Source organism: Ambystoma mexicanum, chromosome 11 (assembly GCF_040938575.1).
Source record: "Ambystoma mexicanum isolate Mex_15411 chromosome 11, UKY_AmexF1_1, whole genome shotgun sequence".
Classification (NCBI taxonomy): domain Eukaryota; kingdom Metazoa; phylum Chordata; class Amphibia; order Caudata; family Ambystomatidae; genus Ambystoma; species Ambystoma mexicanum.
In genome coordinates, this window is record NC_090934.1 from 1,407,634,445 (window position 1) to 1,407,655,770 (window position 21,326).

At 47.4% G+C, this 21,326-nt stretch overlaps 1 protein-coding gene across 1 annotated transcript in view; it reads right to left on the bottom strand.

Moving 5' to 3' along the window:
* LRRC28 (leucine rich repeat containing 28) overlaps positions 1 to 21,326 on the bottom strand; it is a 379,410-nt gene that overhangs the window by 277,271 nt on the left and 80,813 nt on the right. The window contains exon 3 of the mRNA XM_069625051.1: positions 11,691 to 11,731. Coding sequence (XP_069481152.1) covers positions 11,691 to 11,731 — 41 coding nt within the window. The remainder of the gene's footprint in view (positions 1 to 11,690; positions 11,732 to 21,326) is intronic.

Below are 21,326 nucleotides of genomic sequence, written 5' to 3' on the forward strand. Positions count from 1 at the left end.
TGAGGCGTATTGCGATAACTCCGTAACATCTGGGATATCGCCGGGGGCATGAATATGTGATCTGCAACAGCCTTTTGCAGAGTTCTCATTGTATCCATAAACCTTTCAACCATGCCATTGGCTTGTGGTTGAAACACAGATGCAATGCAAACTTTCCAAACTCCTGTCCCTGGAACAGGCCCATTGTCAGTCTTGACCACGTTAGGGACACCCGACTCACTAAACAGCTCATCCAAGACCACCACCAAATGATGAAAAGCAGTAGATGCCATAAGCTTAACCAAAGGCAACCATGAGTATTCCTCCAGTGCCACCAATAAATGTCCTCTTCCTTCTAACGGTCCATAGAAATCCATAGCCGCTCTATTCCACGGATCATCTGATAATGGCACTACCTGAAGTGGGCCGATATTATTGCTAGATGCAGTCACCTGACAGGCAAAACAGTGTTGCAACGTATCTTCAACAATGACATCCATGAATGGAAACCATACCTGGTTTCTCAGCATCTTCTTCGTATTCATAATCCCACGGTGACCCTCATGTGCCACTGTCACAAGGACCTTTTGCAAACTCTTTGGAGCCACTAACCTATTCCCTCTAAGAAACACCCCTTGATCAGTCACAGTCAGTTCATCACTCACTCTTGCCAATCTCTGAAGATCTCTTCTATCCACCCCTTCTTCTGCAACTTGTTCAGTGTCCAAACATCTCCACCTGCCAGCTCTGGTAAGCCAAACTGCTACCCGATATTGTGGGATCAGCGTTGCTCTCCTCAATAAACGCCTCTTTTGTGACCGCCGGAGGCAAAGCATTAAGGGACAGGTACGATATGTACTCTTGCGCCTCTTTTTGCATCTTAATCTCAGGCACCCCTTTTGGATGCCGAGACAGATAATCTGCTGGATTGGCCTCCTTTCCCAGCCTGTGAATGCTATTATAATCATACTCCTGTAAGCGTAGGCCCCATCTCTCTATGTGTGGAGGCAGAGTGACAGAAGGGCCTGGTGATCTGTAAATAGAGTGAATGGCCTGCCAATAACAAAATGGTTAAACTTCTCACACGCCCACACAGCAGCCAGACTCTGCCTTTCAGCTTGTGAATATGCCTGCTCAGTGGAGCTCAGAGCCCTACTAGCATATGCCACTATTTGTCTTACATGTCAATTTCCTGGCTCTGTCTGAGATAAAATGGTAAGTTGCCCATCACTAGTCAGTTCAAAACGTTTCTCCTCGTCAGCAATTGTTATACTTGTATTCTCAACATCATAACTAAATAATAACACAGGACCGCCATATACGTCTTCATTCATTTAATACCATGTTACAACTGACTCTCTCCCCAGCCCAACTATCCACATTTCCCAACATCATTCTACATTCCTCTGCATTTCTTCAAGATATTGTGTTACCCTACAACAGGCAGTAGTCCTGGAGACTAAGGCCATCATTGCAAGTTTGCCATTCCGGAAAAAAGTGCCGGTAACAACGGTTACCAGCACCCTTTCTGGACCACCAAACTACAAGTCTGCCGGCAGGGGCTGTGAACTAGCAGCAGGCCTGACCTGCTGGTAGTTCTGGACCCTCCCCAACAGATTTTTCACTTAAGCACTGGCAGCGTTGTTAACGGTGCCAGTGCTTCAGGCTAATGTCCCGGTATTACCGGGATATCAAGCGTTGGAAACGGTAAGGCGAGTCTGCCGATAACGCGCTGATGCTACCGGCAGATTTGTAAAGAGGGCCCAAGTATTGATTATTTATTGATTCACTGTGCAAGTGTAAAGGAGAGCCTGCTGGAATGTCTATTCATCGATGCACAAGGGAGCATGCAATATCGGAAGAGAATAGATCTTGGCTCAGACGGCACAAGCGGATCTTCTCTGCCATACACGTCAGGCTTGTAGGTTGGGAAGCCCTATGTACACAACTAGCAAGACACTTCTTTGGCAAGCCTCAAGAATGCCGTCTTATGTCAGGCATACCCTCTTTTTTGGAAAGTGGGCGTTACCAGCAGCACAGCAGAGTGGCTAAGGCGAGGCACCCTCTGCGAAACGTCAGCGACTTCCCTGCAAACAAAGAATGGTTGGCCACCCACTAAGTCATGTTGAAAAATGAACGTGGGAGAAGGCACATAGCCCCTTTACATCACGTGGAAGCACTGAACAGCATTCCCTACACAAATACAGACACGAGATGGGGACCCAAGTACTGGGCACATCTGTCAGCAGAAGCTGTAGCGGTCGAGCAAAGGCAGCACCTCTGAAGTGCATAGGAGTGTCAGCGTGGCCAACTCTGTGGGACACATGGGCACACCATCTACTTTAGGGACACCATAGAGAGCCCCGAGAACAAGGAGGCACACTCTCCACTTCTTTGCTATGATACGCTCCACTCCTACAAGTGTTGCCAGTAGGGATGGCAGCAGTCCAGGGCCTAGGCACACAGTGGGGGCTCACTGCAAAGCATGGGTAAAAATCAACATTAGGCTTCCTGCATTCGGTCTGTCTTGACACCTTCTGTGGCAGAGATCAAGTTTCAACTTCTGTTTTTTTATGCAATGGCTGCTCTTCTCTTCGAGGCGCTGCTTGGAGGAAGCAATCGTTAGAAGGGCTCTTAGGAAGGACACAGCAAGATAGGAACAGGGCTTGCAGGCAACACTCCCTTTTCTTCTCAGCTCCCTCCACCAGGGTTTTCTAGCTCAGGAGCATAATGTACTGGGAGGCAATGTGATAGAGTCATGGCACAGGCTGCAGAGAGGAAGACAGGACCACAGCAGACCACATGTAGGTCGGGTCCCCTCAATCCCTTCTACACAGTTGGCAGACTTTGAAATATAAGGAAGCCAGATGGGCTCCACCAACTTACACCAGAAAGTGGCGACAACCATGATGCTTTCCTCAGGTAAGGAACTGGCCTCCCTCTGATGAAACCCACCAAAGGAGACAATTCAGTGAAGTGGCCAATCAAGTGAAGAATAGAATTGTTCTAAAAATTGGTGGAAATTTACTACCCTGCCCCTACCCCGCCCACCCCGGGTCCAGTGAACACCAATTCAAAACAGGTAATCTATTGCCACTGGAACACATGACCAGGGTACATATTACATTGTTCACCCAAGTAAATCTTTACATGAACAACTTCCAAATGCATTTCCTTTTTATAATTAATATATTTTCATCATTAAGTATTTTACACGGGAGCTGGTTTGAGGATTAACATTTGCATTCATCTTATTCTCCATTTGGGAGGCCAACAATGCCCCCTCCCCACGTTTTGGGTACAGAGTTGATACCTTTAGATAAGGTGGCCCAGACATTTGACGTGGAACAATCAATGGTATCATTCTCCTAGAAAATTCCCAAGAAGTGGATGGAAAAAGTTATTCAATGAAGTCAGGATAAGCGTCTGGGCATTTTGGGTCCACTTACCAAAACGTTTGCGATGAGGACAATACTGTTGACAACAACCCTAGTGGGGGAAAATAGTGGCGAGGGACATTTAACAGAGGACCTATGTTCTTCCGCCAAGCTCCATAATACGCAGACTACATTTTCATGTTTTTTTCCAGGAAGATTTGGGTGGCACCATTTACATGATCAGAAAGGGCTTGACTAAATAGAAATGAAAATCCCTCAGGCTTTGATTCTAACTCAAGTCTCCTCAAAAAAGGAACTCTGGGTCTCTCTATCCAAGCACTCACTGTGTCGTGGGTTGAGATTTCCCCAGAATTCTTTCTGAACCTTATTTGAGCCACTGGCGGCGAGCAACCAATGCAATCTACGCTGGGACATTCTCCCCCACCCATCAAGAGCATTGGAAGACTACCAAATGGCTGCCAAAAGGACTCTTTCTAGGGATTCCACTGCCATTCTGACCCAGGTTCCTGGCTAAACTGCCCACTTGCTGTCATATTACCAGATGCTCTGGGCAAAAAGAACATTTTCTATTCCCTTTCTCCTCTCCTGCTCCTCCTGGATGCTCTGATACATGCGCATCCCCCCCCCCCTATGCTTTTCGCTTTCAAGCTTGGAGATTGCCTCTCACTTTACTTCCATACTTTTTCCAGGGCTAGTTTTCTTCTCCCCAGCAACACCACCATGCCATCACTCTCAGAGTTATTTTTATCTGGGGTTTCACTGCACATTTGCTCATGCTTCTCCATACAACCACACCATTTCCCACAGGTCAGAGGCTTATATATCAGCCAAGCGCGCTCCCAGTCTGTTCCTGCCCTGGCTTAGTTTGTATCAGGTGTATCAGGTGTTTACCATTATTGTTTGGAATATGGTATTGGTCAGCAGGTGGTTTTTCACAGCAACGTTGCACTTCTCTGTGCAAAGAGGAGCGACTACCTGAAGGTAGTTTGCCTTCAATGTGGCACAAGCAGGCTGACTAGCTGGGATTGCAGAAACCACTGGGTCTGGGTGCGGATGGGGTTGCCGGGTCTGCAATTAGGAGCTTAACCCTGATGGTCTGTGTCAATTGTGAGCGTGTGACTTTTTGTTGCTAATGAATACCGGTTATCATTCTTTCCCTCAAGGTACAAACAGAGTGGGATCTCCTAAACTCTTCTTTCTAACTAGGACTATCGAAGGCGGTTCCGGGAAGAATGATTTGGGAACACGTGGGTACTTACGTTAACCAGGCAGAATTAAAGGCTTCCTTTAAAGGGAATGCCCCACATTATAGGTTCAATGTGACAAGCCCTGCCCTATGAGTGGGGAGTGGTTGGGAAAGCCATGGGACCTTCCTCAAACTGGTCCAGTACCCAGCATCACCCCGTGGGTGGTGGCACCAAGCCTTCTTGTCCAACCCCATCATTACCTAAATATCCAGGCAGGGGACTTCGTCATACAGGGTATGGAGTATTGTTTCACTACCTCCCCGGCAGCCCCCTTCCACTGCAAACTCGTTTCCCTGCTACCACTTGCGTGACAATGAAAAATAGTCATTGAAAGATGTAGAAGAATCTCTAAAGGCGAAAAGGGACAGATTTCACAGACACTTGATTCACTGTCCCCTGCCTCAGCACAATATTTCCAGTCCCAAAGATAGATGAGCAGCATCGTCCACTGATCATTCTGAAAGTGCTGAATGTCTCTTTAGTTTATTGCCACATCAAGATGGAGCGGCTCACCTATCAAGGGACACCCATTTACAAGAGGCTGGATGGCCAAAGTAGATTTGAAAGATACATATTATGGTGGGCTTCATCGATTCATCCCCCTCATTAAGAACTTCTCTATTTACAACACAGGTGGCTGCTCCGTCTCCAATTCAGGCAATCCACAGGCCACTGATTACTCGCCAAGCTGCTACGACAAGTGATGACTAACCTCAATTATGGGTTTGGGGGTGGGTATATGGGAGACAAAGGAGGGAAAGATACTAGTTTAGTCGACATGCTCAACATGGCACAGAGCATACAGGTTCTACATATACACCCAGGATTAACAGTAGCATCCCAATAAAGTTGGAGGGGAGAGGGTTAACCAAAAAACTGCTAGAGCCTCTCAATTCATCCAATTCTCGGCTTTGTTATATATTCTCAGCAACATTCTCTTCTTAAGAGATCAAGAGCATATGACACAAGATTCAAATATTCTGTCCAAAATAAAAATAAAAAGAAATACAAATACATCTTCCTCACTTCTGTTGTGGGACGGAGGAATGATTTCAGCTATTCCGCTGCCGTTCTATAACCGGGCCCTCCAGAATCATATCATGCATCTCCGAAAGAATGGCCCTCTCCGGTCACTCTCTCCTCCTCGCCAATCATTCCCGCTGCAGCCACCTCCTCCTCCTCCATCATTCTCACAACCTCCTCCTCCGCCTTGCCCATCATTCTCGCCCCGTCCATCATTCTCGCCACCTGCGCCTTGCCCATTATTCTCACTGCATCCTCCTTGCCCATTATTCCTGCCACCACCTCCTCCTCCTCCTCGCCCATCATTCCTGCCCCACCTCCTCCTCGTCCATCATTCCTGACGCTCCGCCTCCGCCTCTCCCATCATTCTCGCCCCGTCCATCATTCTCGCCACCTGCGCCTTGCCCATTATTCTCACTGCATCCTCCTTGCCCATTATTCCTGCCACCACCTCCTCCTCCTCCTCGCCCATCATTCCTGCCCCACCTCCTCCTCGTCCATCATTCCTGACGCTCCGCCTCCGCCTCTCCCATCATTCTCGCCTCCTCCTAACTGCTCAAAGAACATCTCTAAGAGTGCCTCGGAGACAACGTTTTTCAGGCAATTGTTGATTCAACTTCTCTTGACATCTCTCTCATAGTTTCCAAGGTCCTCAGTTAGCTGCTCCCGCTTGCTCCTTGTGCCTCCTAAAATCCTCAGTCTCTGGCAATGCAGGTTTCGCAGCTTTTCTTCACTGGGACAATCTACCTTTGAGTTACCGGAAAAGGGGGCGGGGTCTGTGTCAACATATAGCAAACACTGTTGAAAGCAATTAATGGTTGCAGTGATAAATGACAAAATAAATCATTCACAAGTTATGGTTCCTGAAGCAACTAGAACGACTCCACTGACATACATTCCTTGTGACATTCTTCACTGTGGTGAGGGATATAGAAAATATGGCCCCGATAGTTACACTTTATGTCGGCTTTTTTGTGTTGGTCCTTGTATTTTATTTTGAGGGACACTAACCAGCTTGGGTTTCCTTGGAGTACTTTGGTTTTCACCTTGTGTATGAACTGTGGGTAAGTACCAATCACATGCATTGGCACATGCTGCTTCATAAGCGCGCTCGCAAAGCAGAGACTAAGTTCAGTCTGTTTTATGATGAGGGGGCAAGTTACAATTGCTTTCTAAAGCAGGACCTGTGAATTTATGGGGTCTCTTGCACTGCAGCCACAACAACCTTTTAACAAGGTTCCTTGGAGGAAGTTTAATATGTTCTGATGTACACTATTTTACCTACAGGTGCTCATTAGGTATGGCTTGCTGGCCCGACCAGTGGGCACTTTATCCGGGTGAAGGACTTAGACCGCGACCCAGGCGCCCCCTAGCTGGCCCAATGTGCCCACTGGGCATGGCCACAGGTTATTTCCAACCAATGCCCATGAGCACTGGTATTTGGCCATGTCCCCAGCATACACCAGCCAGTTGTCACTTTGTCCCAGAGTTAATACCATGACCCATGACTCCGGCAACCCCTAAGCACCTGATGGGCTCCCCGAGCATGGACTACAGCCATGCCCTACTGCCCAAAGGCCCCCGTTTATCCACTGGTCATGGACTGCAATCCAGGCCAATGGTGACTTGGGACTGAGTAGGAATGAAATGCCCAGTGGCCACTTTGCCTAGAGCATGGTACTCAGCCATGCCCAGAGCGCCTAGACACTTGAAATGGTTACTGGCCAAGCCCTGTGGTCATGGCTAGGGACATATTACTGAAAGCACACATAGGGCATTGCCTTGGTGGCACCCAGTGGGCATTTCGGCCCCTAGTACTACCAAATGTGGCCATGCACAAAAGGTATTTTTCCGCAGTGTGTCCTTCACCAGTTATGCATGCACATCCCAGTCACTCAATGGGCTCAATGGACATGTCCTCTGGTCTTCCTGCCCTCTCAGGTCGGCACCAACTTCAGAGAAGTCCCGGTGAAGCCCTGCTCCTCTGCCTGATCTCAAGAAGATCCTTGTCAGTGCTTCAATATCTCGACCGGTGGGAACAACCAACCCTGACCCCTGCTTGAGGATCTATGCTTTGAGCCTCCAGAAGCACCCCTAGACCAACCAGCTCTCTTCTGGGCTACCTCGCTGTAGCAGTCGCCGCTTCGAGTGCATCCTTGTAACCTGGAGGATCTTCAACTTGTACTAAAAGATTCCTGCTCTTGCATTTTCCGCCTTCTTCCATCAATGGAAGCCGTGCAGGACCCGCTCCTTTGTTCATCCATGGAAGACCTCTGGGACTTTCTCGACCGGACTAAGCACAGAAGAATGTGTCCCCAATGGATTATGTAACCTCAGCAGCAGCCTGTGGAGAGTGAGGGTGGTAAGTTAAAATACCTGTTCTTTCCCCCACTGTTCTCCATAGGGTAACATGAGTGCAAAGTCATGTCCCTAAATCACGCTTCCTGACTTTGGTAGGTGGGGGCCTGTTCAGGATCCCTAAGCATATCCTAGTCTAGTGTTCAGGATTGAGTGAGCTTACTTACATCAACTTTAATTACCTTTTTTCATCAACCCCTAGCATAGTCCAATCTCTTGGTAAACCTACCATAAACATATTACTTTGGAACTGATGACTTTAGGGTAAAGGCCACAAACCAACATAGAGCTGGACTCATTAAGTGTTAGGGAAACTGTGATTATTCTAAAACGTATTTACTTAATTTAATTAATCCAACTACTTACCTGCGTTTCTCCGACTATTGAATCCTATGCTTTCTTACCTCTGAACTTGAAATTATACAACAATTTTAAAATAGGTGCGTGATAATTGCCTGGATTTTTTACTTACTTGGTGTGCATTTTAAAGGCCTAACTGAATTATTGGTGGTGGTTTGTATGAACCCATTTTAGCCCTACAGCACACAGCCCTACTGAGACTAAGCACTGCCGATCTGCTACCTTACCTGGATTGGTTTTGGCTAGATCTCAGTGTCCCCCTCTTCACCAGAATAGGTTGGCCTCCCAAAATCCACCCAAGAGTTGAATTTGGCAATCCATCTGAACAGCCACTATGACTGGAGGTATCTATGTGTTCACTGCAAATTTAAACTACCAAATTCGAAAATGTCAATTTCTTTTCTTTTCGTGCAATTATATGAGCGACGGAGGGGATCGGGGGACCCACGGCAGCCCCATCTCCATAGTCCCTTCACATAATTGAATACCCTAACCCCAACCCCCACATACAATTGCTGTGAAATTCGCAGCAAAATCTTTGACATTTTCGCATTCTGTATTTTTTCGAATGCTCAGTGATTGTATGATGCATGACTGGAGCATGGCCTTTCGCCTTGTTGGCAAATCAATCTGAAGGAGTCATGCCTGCATCAGGGCCCAGTGGCCACTCCGTCACTTTACCTCAAAAAGCCACCCATAGTTTCCAGGCCCAGATGCCACTTTGTCCCCATTGCAGGACCACAGGTTACCTCCAGTGCCACAGACTAGGTCTGTAAGCCACAAATGGGTGTGGGCCTCTAGCTAAGTCCTACATCAGTTTCGAGCACACAGATCTACCTTGTGGCCCATAGAGATACTAGTAGCCCTTGGGTCAAGTGAGCAATTTCTTTCATTATTTAGGGTTACATTCGACCCCTTTAGGCCCCCCAAACCCACACTAGGTCCAGGGGATCCCTAGAGGGCTGAAAATTAGCCCTTTTTCCATCTACACAATTAAAAGCAAACATTCTTCAGATATACAAATAGAGACATGCATGGTGCTACTGCACAGCTGAAATGGAGACAGCTTTCAGGTTTAGTGTTAAGGCCGCCTGGTGACTTTGTTCAGAGACAGACTACAAATAGCAAGTTTCCCCAAGTTAAAAACCATTTGAAAAAAACCCACCAAAGCATCAAATTGCACTATAAATGTATGCCAGGTGACACCAACCCACTCTTCTACCATTATTCATGCACAATTGGCTCACTCACAGACCAACACTCATACCCCAATGTCCTCTCGCCCACTAAACCAGCTTCTGTTTTCTTTACAGACTCCATTGTAAACACACCAGACATCAGAATTTGTCAACCTCATCAGAAAGATATTAGCTTACGACTTCTACACCGGCAGAGTCGAACATGGTCTTTAGCATTGCCCTTCTTCTCAAAAACATTGAAAGGACAACCCCTCGGAAGCATTTAGGTAGAGACTGACGCTGCAAAACCAGATTATGGCATTCAAGGCGCAGAGGTCTAATACTTTTGTTGGGGTCCAATCCATGTTAGTCAAACAGATAGATAGCCAGATGCGTGCAAATGCCAATGCACTTGGGTATCAGCCAATGCCGCTTTACCTAGGCTGGTCTTTTGAGAAGACCAACAGACCTAACCTCTAGTTGGTTCACAATTAGCATAAGAGAAGAGCCCTTTGATCCCATTTTTATTCAAACTCAGTCCTAGATGCACCTCCATTGTGTGCATTTGAGGACAGGATGTGCATGCCCTCGAGTTAACCTTCCTTAGGCCTTTGTCACGAACCTTGATGCTCCTGCTTACATCTCCACTTCGTCGCCTTTCCCGTTTTTGCCACTTAAGGGTCTTTCTTGAAGCCCCACCCGTGCAAATGGAAATTGGGGTCACAGCAGTGAGCTGTACCATCTTGGTAAAAGCCTCCTGCTCCGTCTGATCACTCTCCCCCCGATGGGCTCTTACTTTGGGTGGTAGCGTTACAAGTGGGTACAGCCCTTTGCCACAGCCATTATCACCATAGTAGGTTTAACACATGCTGCAGAGCTCTTGTGTAACCTGCAGGACTCACTTATCCCTTTACTTTACCTTTGGGTGGTCTTTAAGAAGAGTACAATTGGAGCAGACAATAGCAATACCAGCAATTCAAGTTCCAAGAGACAAGATAGTTTCCGGTTTGCAATATATGGTCAATATCATGCTCTATCTCAGAGCAGACTTGCTCGAGAAGGACACTCCTGGAAATACTAATAACAACATTTTTGCCTTGACACTAATCATGCGGTCCACTGAAAGAGCAGACATGTACGAATGCATGTGTTGATTATTCCAGCTACCAGGTGGTGCAACTGAAGCAAATGTGCATAGAAATCCAAGTAGGACGCCCCGCGCGACGCGTAGGGAGGGTGCATCTTCACATTACATTGCAGTACAAGAAAGCAGAAGTATCTGCATTGAAAAAGTCACCTCCACTGAAAAACCAATAAACCATGCTCTGCTCACACTGTGGGACAACAGGAACAAAAACAGCCATCACTTGAGAAGGGAAATCCTTAAAAGTCAGACAGTGTTCTCCCAGATGCAACGGACACCCACGACCAACAGTAGGCTCTACAACCAATTCCAACATGCAAGAAGAAAGCATGTATATCGAAACTTTACTTGCAGCACCGCAACTACTGCATGGCACACACGTCAAACACACTCTGGACTGTGCGCAACCAAAAGAACACGTAGGCTACACATGGGGTCCTTCGGTGGCACAACAGAAGGAAATGATTGAATGAAGAACGCAGAGTCGTAATGAAGGAGCCTGTGCCGGGTTGTGCTTAGACATGGCTGGTACCACTTATTTACACACTTTATTTTACCCAGAGCTTCTGAATCGTAAACCTCCTGCGACAGTTATGTTAACACCACCAGAGTTAAACATTTCAGTGCACCGGCTTAAACTGAGGGTCTTCAAAATAGCAACATAATCTACTAATATGCTAAAGATCGGTATTATCATGTTTGAAACTGCAAGGGGATGAACAGATTAATTTGATATATAAAGCCATGTCTCTGAATTTCTCGTGTGTGTTCTTTTTCGTTAAAGGAAAGAATGTTAAAAGCAAAACGTGTCCCACAAACACGTGGATATCAGAAATCCCCCCCAAAAAATGAAGGGGCATTTACAAACTAAAATGTTCATATTATCGGAGGAGCAAGGCCCTCAAGATACATGCTTGATGTTCTTCGCTTAATTAAGTCACTGAAGGTACATTTGAACACGACAGCAGAATTAAAAAGGTGTGAAGAATTAATTATCACTTACAATTCAACCAGGTTTGGAAGCTTCTGCGCAAGGTTTTCTGGCTAGAAAAAAAAAAGCTGTCATGATTACTGTTATTTTTCACCAACTGCAAGAACACATTAATCACCAATTCTCAAAGCAATACCAGGACAACATGCCATATGTTAACTTTAAAGTAACTTTCCCAAGTTTTTCAAGTTTTATTTAAAACAATTGAGTTGTGGACAAAACGTGATCCTATAGGGCAAAAAAAAGGACGCCCTGCCCGTTTCCACTCTTTTTTGTAGTTAACTGGGTTACCATTTGCTCCAATTTAAAGAATAAATAAATATTTAATTTTGAATGAATTGATAAATAAACTTGGGTGGCACAAAAAGAACTCGAAAAGGTGGTTTTTGATTTCCGTACAAGGGTGACGTGGCTTGCCTTAAGACAGGTGCAGGGTGTTTCATAGTTGGGGGGGGGGGGGGGCGGTCATTCGATTGCAGAGTTTCTGCCTTCTTCAGGTTACCTGAGAGCACAGCGTAGACTGTGGGACAGCGAGAGTTTTAATTTGTTGCAATGTGATCAGGTTATGAGGAAGAGCAACCAGTAGAGACTCCAGTGTTGCTGAGATTCCTCTTCATCAGTCCGCCTGTTCAGGTCTGTCCAGTGGGAGGCAGGGAACGAGATGCCTCCACTGGTCAAAGCAAAGAGAGACAATTAAATCAAAAGGAGTGGGCATAGGGTGCCCAAGGCAGACCTATATCTAGCTGCGGACGCCATGACTTCCCCTGCCGGGGAAGCAATGACGGGCACGAAACATGCTCCCTTCCTAATGATATTATTTTGCTGTCTGCTGCACCACCCAAGTCCCCTTTCAGTGCTACAAGTGAAGCCACTAATCTCGCACCTCCCTAGGGAGAAAAGCCTACCACACCCCATGTGTTTGCATAGCCAGTTACAACCAACATTGACCACCACCACTTCAGCAATACCGTGTCAAGTAGGTATGAAGAAAACACATAACAGTTATCTCCCAGAAATGAAGCAACTTCTCTCTCTCTCAAGCCACCCTAGCCCACCTGTCCCTCAGACATGAACAAGTGGTCCTCAGTCAGTAGCTCCAACAACAGAACCATTACCTGAACGGGTTGGTGTGTAGTGGCTCTTGCCGTCTGCTACTACAGCACCCTCATGTTGCATCCTCAAACTGCACAGGCTTGCATTACTCAATTAAGTGTAGTCAGTTCTTCTCCAGTCACTCCTCTGGTGTAGATCTAATCAGAGCAAACTCTCCATAAGCACATCAACCTATCCAGACATCCATCTCCGTAGGCCGTACACCTCCGGCTATAAGCCATAAAGTAGTACCTCTTCCAGGACAGCAACTCTCAGATCTGTGGAACTGCAAAGCAGAGTCGAAGGTTTGGAGGAAGACTATTAATGAGTCAATGAATGCATCAGCTGGAGGGTGAGGTGGTGAGAGGGTGTTCTCAAAGGAGCAAGGAAAGGGAGCAACATTCTCATAAGATTTAATCTTAAGCCCCCATAAATCAAGCTCGATCTCTGCTTGTTAGAGAAACCGGACTCGAATGTTTGAATGCATTACAATTGGTTTGATTACGAGTGCTTTGTAGAACCATATTGCCAATCAGTGTATACAGTATCTGCAGGTCAGACGTTTTTAAAGCTTATCACATCTTACCCTCCAATACAGTCTTCCTAGATACTTCCAATTGATCTCTCAACTATCACCTTCACGCATTCCTCATCCCCACTGCCTATGTTATGCTACATACCCACCTCACATGAATGCAGAAACCCTTACACAGAAAAGCTCCACACTTGGGGGGCGCTGTTGCGCTGGATCAAGATGGCCGCATAGAGTGAGAGCTCCATGTTAGGGGTATCCTTTACTGTTGTTTATCTCTGTACGGCGCTGCAAATTTAATCACTATCAGGCTGGATACTGCCCGGGAGCGGGCTGCATGTGCTGTTTTGATTCCTGGCTCCGGATTCCCTGAGCTGCGTGGACGTGGCAGAGCGCGGTGCTCTGGCGGGGCACCGGGGGACTGTTCACACAGCGGTTCCATGCTGCGCGCTTTGCCTGGGCTGCGGCCAGAGGCCTCGGACTATGTGGAGGAGGGGCACCTGCGGATCTCTGCGCTCGAGGCCTGCCTGTGGTGACCTCCGGCAGTGCTGCGGTTCATTCTGCCACCTGGGAGCTGGACTCGGCACGGACGTCCCTTGCGGGACTCTCTCTCTGTGCCGCCGGCAGACCAACGCTGGGATCGCCTGACATTGAGGTGGGACTATTCTGCAGTTGTAAATAGGCCCTGCCGCGGGCGAGATCTGAAGGGGAGGTGTGGGAGTCCTGGGTGTTGCGCTCTTTGGCTTTTTATAGCATGCTGGAGCGGATCCTGCAGTGTCTGCGCAAAGGTTTGGAGCTGGGAGGGATCCCTGCTGGCGGGACGTCGGCCCACTGGGTCTGGAACCAGGGGAGCGGATACCGTATGTTTACTGCCCACTGGTAGTGCACTTTGCTGGTTGCTGACTGTTGAATTTGGGGAGGATCCTCCGAGGAAGCGTGGCACATCTGCTCGGGGGTACATGGGGGAGGCACCATACTGCCATATGTGGCCTGAGGATTGGCAATTTACCAGCTGGGTCTGTTCCAGTGACTCATACCTGGTTAGAACTTTACTTTTGGGGGTCACTTCTCATTGTGCCAAGGTGCCACCCATGTTTTCACTACAAGAGCCTCTGATATTTGCACAATCATAATCTGTGGATTGTCCCGGCTGGGCGCCAATGTAGATCCCTGAGCATATTTATATGTATGGTACAGACGTGGGATGATACAACCCATTCCATTAGTCTGCGCAGCTACTTGAACGCCAACTTACACTTGTGTGATTCTGTCAGTGCATACTGGTGCACGGTCTGCATGATTGGGTGTTTATTTCCTCTGCCTGAGTAAGGCCCATTGTTTCAGACCTCAATCCTGCTTGGTCAGGGTTCTCCTGGCGGTAACGGGCCTGCTGGGCATGCCTGGGAAAAATAATAAGAGGCAAAGCTCCATCAATATGTTTGCAAAACCTTCCCAGAGGGCGTCCGAGCCGGGGACGGAACCTGAGGTGCCTTCGCCATCTGCCCCAGCTAACCCTGACTTGGCTAAAATGTTTGAGTACATGAGGGAGGTGTTTACCTCGCTCCACTCCAAGTTTGATGACATGAGCGGGACGATCAGCTCCATTAAGGCACATATTGAGAGGACTGACGGTCGTGTCACAGAAGTTGAGAATAGAGTCAGTGCCACTGAAGATGACGTCGCCTCCCTCAGAGCTGAGGTTAACACGCTGACTGCTAAGGTACTTGAAATCAGTAAGAAAAATGATGACCTCGAATCCCGCTTGAGGCGAAATAACATTTGTATAATTGGGATTCCTGAAAACAACATTGAAGGCTCTATGGAAGAGTTTGTTGAACAGACTCTCCTGTCCCTGCTGGAATTCCCCAAGCTTTCTTCTCAGTTTGCTATTGAGAGGGCCCACCGGGCTCTCACTGCCAGGCCAAAGCCGGGAGCTCCTCCTCGGCCAATTATCGCAAGGGTTTTGAATTATCGGGACAGAGACGCTCTACTGCGTGCTGCCAGAGCCAAGGGTGAGCTGCTCCTAAGTTCTTCGAGGATTCATCACTACCCGGACTTTTCTGCCGCGGTCCAGCAGGAACGCAAGCCATTCCAGGCGGTGAAGAAGCGACTACGCGAGTTGGGAGTGAAATATTCCATGCTCTACCCGGCCAAGCTCAGGGTGGAACATGCAAACAAGACTTACTGCTTCACCATTCCTGACGAAGCCACCAGATTAATTGAGGAACATTTTCCTGGTTGACGGGGGCACATTGGGTGTTTCATGCTGGTCTTGTTTCTATACGTGTTGAGCTTCACCCCGTTGCTACCCCTTTTATTTCATTTTTTTCCACAATGGTATTTCATACGGACCTAATCAGGGTTTGTTTTAATTTTTCTTTGTCTGTTCAGCTACAACATCACCTGCTTGTTGTGTTTATCCTGAATCTCTGTAATGAAGCATTGTTCTGTGCCTATATGCCACGCAATCCAGTCATAACCCCAGCACAAGCGCACCCAGGCTTGACTGGTGCTAAGGCCCCCAGGCGAAGTAGCCATGTTCATGTTTATATGTTGGTTTAGTATTGGGATGGGATTCATGCCTCCGATTGGGGGAGGGATGTGGTTGGGGAGGGGGGTGGGGAGTTACACTAAGAAAACGGCTTGGCGATAATGGAGAATGGTGTGCTATATTTCAACTCTGTGGTATCTTTGGACTTGCGTTTGCACGCCTCTGTTCTGGGGCTGGAGGGGAATGTATTGGTCCAATTCATTTCTGTTGGTAATTGACATGTTGGGGGTTGATGGCTGATACTGTGAATTGTATGAGCTGGAATATTAGAGGGTTGGGTAACCCTGTCAAAATGCGGAAACTCCAGCTTTACGTTGAAAGACATCATGTTAATGTACTGTTCTTATAAGAGACGCACAGCCTCGCACCCACGTGTGAGAAGTTTGCCAAGGCATGGGGTTCACAGAGGTACTATACTACTTACTCTTCCCAGGCCCGGGGGATTATGATTATAATTCATAAGAGTCTCCAATTTAAGCAAAAGGCGGTCTATATTGATCATTTGGGGCAGTATGTACTTCTGTTTGGCACCTTGCAAGGCAAAGAAGTGGTATTGTTAAATGTATATGGCCCAAATGTTGATGATCCTGACTTTTACGAATACCTGTGTACACTGCTGTCTAGATTCCCTCTAGTCCCGGTTTCATGGGGGGGAGGGGCCCTTAATACCATCCTGGACGTCCAATATGACCGATCTGGCTCTAAGCCCCGCCAACTAACCAAAGCAGCCAAGGTTATCTTGAATATACAAGCCCACCTTGAACTGGTTGACCCATGGCGTGTCCTTCACCCTGAGGCCCTTGTATTTACCTTCTACTCGTCAGTGCATGATTCCCATTCCTGCATTGATAAGTGACTCCTCGCTGAGACTCTTTTAGCAACTGTCAGTCATACCTCCATTCTCCCTAGGACATTCTCCGACCACTCCCCCATCATGGTTACTTTGCGGTGGACTGTGGATGCTCCCACGACCCGCACATGGAGATTCAAGCCATATTCCTTACTAGATGTCGCATTTGAGGCCGAGTTGGGGACAGACATTGATGAGTTTTTTGCTTTAAATACTGGCTCCGGTTCATCCCTGGTATCCCTGTGGGAGGCGTTTAAAGTGTACATTAGGGGAATGGCAATTTCTAGGGAGGCTGGGGTGCTCAGGGCTATTAGGAGGGACATAGCAAAAAGTGAAGACAGGCTTGCAGACTAGAATCACAATACACAGCTCTGCAACTGCCAGAAACGCTGGCTGACAAACAGAGAGCTGGGCACATGCGGATAGAGAGCGCAAGTTCCTGGATAAACCATAGGCGGCGCGTAGGTCTGAGGAGGGCGAGCGCCCTGGGCAGGCTCTTGCTAGGCTGGTCCAACTTGAAAAGGGGGCATCACATATTCCTGTGATAGAAAGAGGGGATGGTACATTGGCCTTGACTTCCGGTGAGGTTAATGATGAATTCCGCCCCTTTTACGAGAAGCAGTATACTAACGCTGACACAGCCATAGATGACAATATTGGTGAATTTCTGGACAGTCTCCCACTCTCACTTCTCTCGGCAGAAACTAGAGAGGACCTTGACGTCCCGATTATCGCAGACAAACTCTCCAATGCCATTGATTCCCTGGCATCTGGGAAGGCGCCGGGATCTGATGGCTTTCCTATAGAATTCTATAAAAATTACAAATCTCGCTTGGTTCCCCAGTTGCTGGCTCTTTGGAACGAGGCATGTCTTCTGGTCATTTTGCAGCCCTCCCTCCGCGAGGCAGTAATTACGGTGCTACCTAAGCCGGGCAAACCCACTACAAAGTGCGGCTCCTACCGTCCTTTTTCACTTATCAATAGTGACGCCAAGATCTATGCTAAGGTTCTAGCCCTTAGACAAGCTCCGTATATGCAATATATCATACACCCGGACCAATCAGGATTTATTCCGGGCCGCTCTACTTCACACAATTTGCGCCGGGTATTTAATATCATGAGCCGCATCGATCCAGGCGTCCAGGCTGTTGCGGCATACCTCGATATGCAAAAGGCATTTGATTCTGTCTCGTGTCGGTTCTTGTGGCAGGTGCTCGAGAGGTGCAACTTTGGCCCCCAATTCAGAACCTGGGTTAAATTATTATACGCATCCCCAGTGGCGTGGGTCTGTACCAACAGTCTCTGGTCGACACAATTTCAGATGGAGAGAGGAACGAGACAGGGGTGCCCCTTCTCGCCGCTGATATTTGCTTTGGTTATTGAGCCGCTGGCTGATACCATACGACAGCGACATTCGCAGAGGGGTTTGCGTCTGGCTGGCGCTGCTGAGATAATCTCACTATATGCTGATGACGCCCTGCTCTTTATTCGTCAACCCAAAATCAACCTACCTCCAATTCTAGCAGACGTTATTCGTTTTGGTGAATTATCGGGTCTCCGAGTGAACTGTAGTAAGTCTACCTTGTTTCCACTGACCGACGCCACTGCCCCCCCTTTAGACCTGCAAGGCTTCGTCTGGGCCCAAAATGACTTCACGTACCTAGGAGTAGTAATCACTCGTGACCCTGTCACACTATATGGGAGTAATTATGGCGCTTATCTAGCCAGGTTAAGTCTGAAATGTGATGGTTGGGCAAACCTCCCATTGACCCCAGCGGGCAGGATTGCTGTCCTCAAAATGGTGATCTTACCCCAATTACTTTACAGATTCTCGAACATCCCAATCTGGCCGGGTCGGTGTTTTTTTTCAGCACTTACACAAATTACTAATTGCTTTCTTTGGCACTCTGGAGCGGCCCGTCTGAAACTTACGACCTTAACGACCCCGACGATTAAGGGAGGCCTTGGTGCTCCCAATTTTGAGGGGTCCTGGATAGCTGCCCAAGCTCAATATGCATCGTTCTGGTTTGTTCCCTTAGACCCTCCCCTGCATGTCAAATTAGAGCGTCTAGCCGTGGATGAGGGTGATATTTGGGCTCTGGTGTTGCCTAACGGCTCAGCCCGATTTGAACCACTGGACCCGGTGGGAGCGACTTCCCGGGCCCTGAATAGATTATGGAAACAAACGGGTAATGTACTCCCCTTCCATGGGGACTTCCCCCTTTGGAACTTCTTCCCTGGCTCCCCGGGGTGGACTCTAAGCTGGTGGACCGTTGGGCGGTTGTGGGTTTCTCAAGTATTCGAGATGTGTTTGAGCAAAGCGCTTTTATAGAATGGAGTGAGCTCCCTAGACAACTACAGGGCAGGCGGCCGGATTGGTTGCAGTACGCTGGTTTGAGGAGGGTGTTGAAGGCTAGGCTACCTGACTTCCCCATCATCGCACAGGATGACCCGGTCCTGGCCGAAATTATTGATCACGCGTCCATGAGGGGTAAGGTCTCTAGATTATACACCGCATTCCAAACACAAGTATCCCCCCCGTTTACTAAACTTAGGGAGTCCTGGGCTAGAGACTTGAACGTGGAGCTGACTGATCAACGCTGGGACCATATGTGTACCCGCGCACGTACAATTTCATTCAACTTCCGTTTTAAACTAATTCAATGTAAGCTATTGCATAGGTTCCATTATACACCAGTAAGACTTCACCATATATCACATGAACACTTGCATACATGCCCTAGATGCAATTCTGCAAATGCGGACTATATGCATATGATATGGTCGTGCCCTCTAATAACTCAGTTTTGGGACTCAGTGTGCAAGGCTTTATCAGACATGGTGGAGTGCACCATCTCCCCCTCCCCGCTAACATGCCTCTTTTACGAACTACCAGCATTGAGCCAGGGCCTCAAGAGATTAGCAAGTTTGGGGCTCCTCCTGGCAACTCGTTGCATCCTGTTGGTATGGCTTCAGCCCAGACCCCCCACATACGAACAATGGCTCCGCGCTCTTGCGTGGGCATCGGACACTGAGGAGTGCTGGATATTAGCGCAACCAAGTAGATCTAGACCAAAAGACATTTGGGGGCTCTTCTGACAATATGTTTCATCTACGAATATGGAGTATGGGAAGGCTATGGATACACCGCCTCTTTCCCCTCCTGATGCCAGCTAGTGGTAATGCGTGCAGGCACTATGTTTGACCAGAGGCTCCCCCCTTGCTGGTTCCAGGGGCTGGGGTCCTGATGATGGGTTTGAGATGTATTGAACATGTAACAAATATCTTGGAGCTCTGGAATGTTACGTTCTTTGTTGTGATGCCAAGCTAACTGTTAAATAAAGTTTTAAAAAAAAAATAAGCTCCACACATTAAAGAACAAACTACACATATGACTATACAATACATAATGGCATAATGGTCCTACAAGGTAATAGATGGAACACATCAAAAGTAATTAAAGATCTGTGTTGCCAACTGAAAGCGTTTATAGGTTGCAGACAAAATCTTTAACCTAAACAGGCTTTCTCCTGAATCTTAATTCCTGGTTCTCTTGTTCAGCCTTACAGGTAAATCTTCTGATCAGCTCTTACTCCACAAAAATAGGCAAATAATTCCAAAAAAGAAAAATAGGGAGTAAAATAGTCCCAACAAAAAATAGGAAACTGGAGCTCCAAATATTCCATACGGTCCTTGATTGGAGTGACGCCGCGTGGATTGCGGCTAAGAGTGCAGGCTGCGGAACTGTGGCGAGTTTTCCTATATCATTGTCTAACCCAGGGTTGTCCAACTCCAGGCCTCTAGGGCCAGAATCCTGAAGGGTTTTCAGGATAGCCCTCATTAATATTCATGATAAAAATGTGCATACATTTAGAATCATTGCATGCAATTGTATCTCATGAATATTAATGAGGGGTATCCTGAAAACCCAGCATGTTTCCCGCCCTCGAGGTCTGGAGTTGGACAACCGTGCTCTAACCTTTTGCATTGCTCGCACAATGAATCCCTGTTACGCTCTCCATATTAAGTCAGCTTCACAGGCAAATATACCTCCTGTTCAGTCTATTTTAAGAGGATTGCTAGATGAGGAAACAAAGGTCCTTCTACAGTTCACTTGAATACAGTTGCTATGTCTTCCCCAATATTGAAGGAGTGCGCTGGTGAGGTTAAAGCTACCAAGGCAATCTTGACTTCTATAACTGGCCTGCGGGAAGCGGTCTCATTTGCAACAATAACATCTTTTCTTCCTAATAAAGGTTTTACACCGCTGCTGCGGTCCTCGTTGGTAGGTCGTTTGCTACCTCAGCAATTATTCAAAAACATATGTAATGCCCCTTTTGATTCAGACGTTTCCAATATGGAACTACTTAATATAGCACAAACTGTTGCTGAAATCTTGGAGACTCGCGAACCTCAATGGAACTCTGATGTTTGTCTCCCGCAGAGTTAATGAGAACTGAGATCTCTCCCATCACTGCTTTGGAGCAAGGAATAGCTGAGAATATGGCTCTACGGAACAAAGAAGCGGTCTCGCATGAACAAGCCCCGCAACATCTGGTAAAATCTCAGAATTTAGTTTTTGATGATGAGAAAAGAGTACATCAGAGAATTTAGATGATTCAC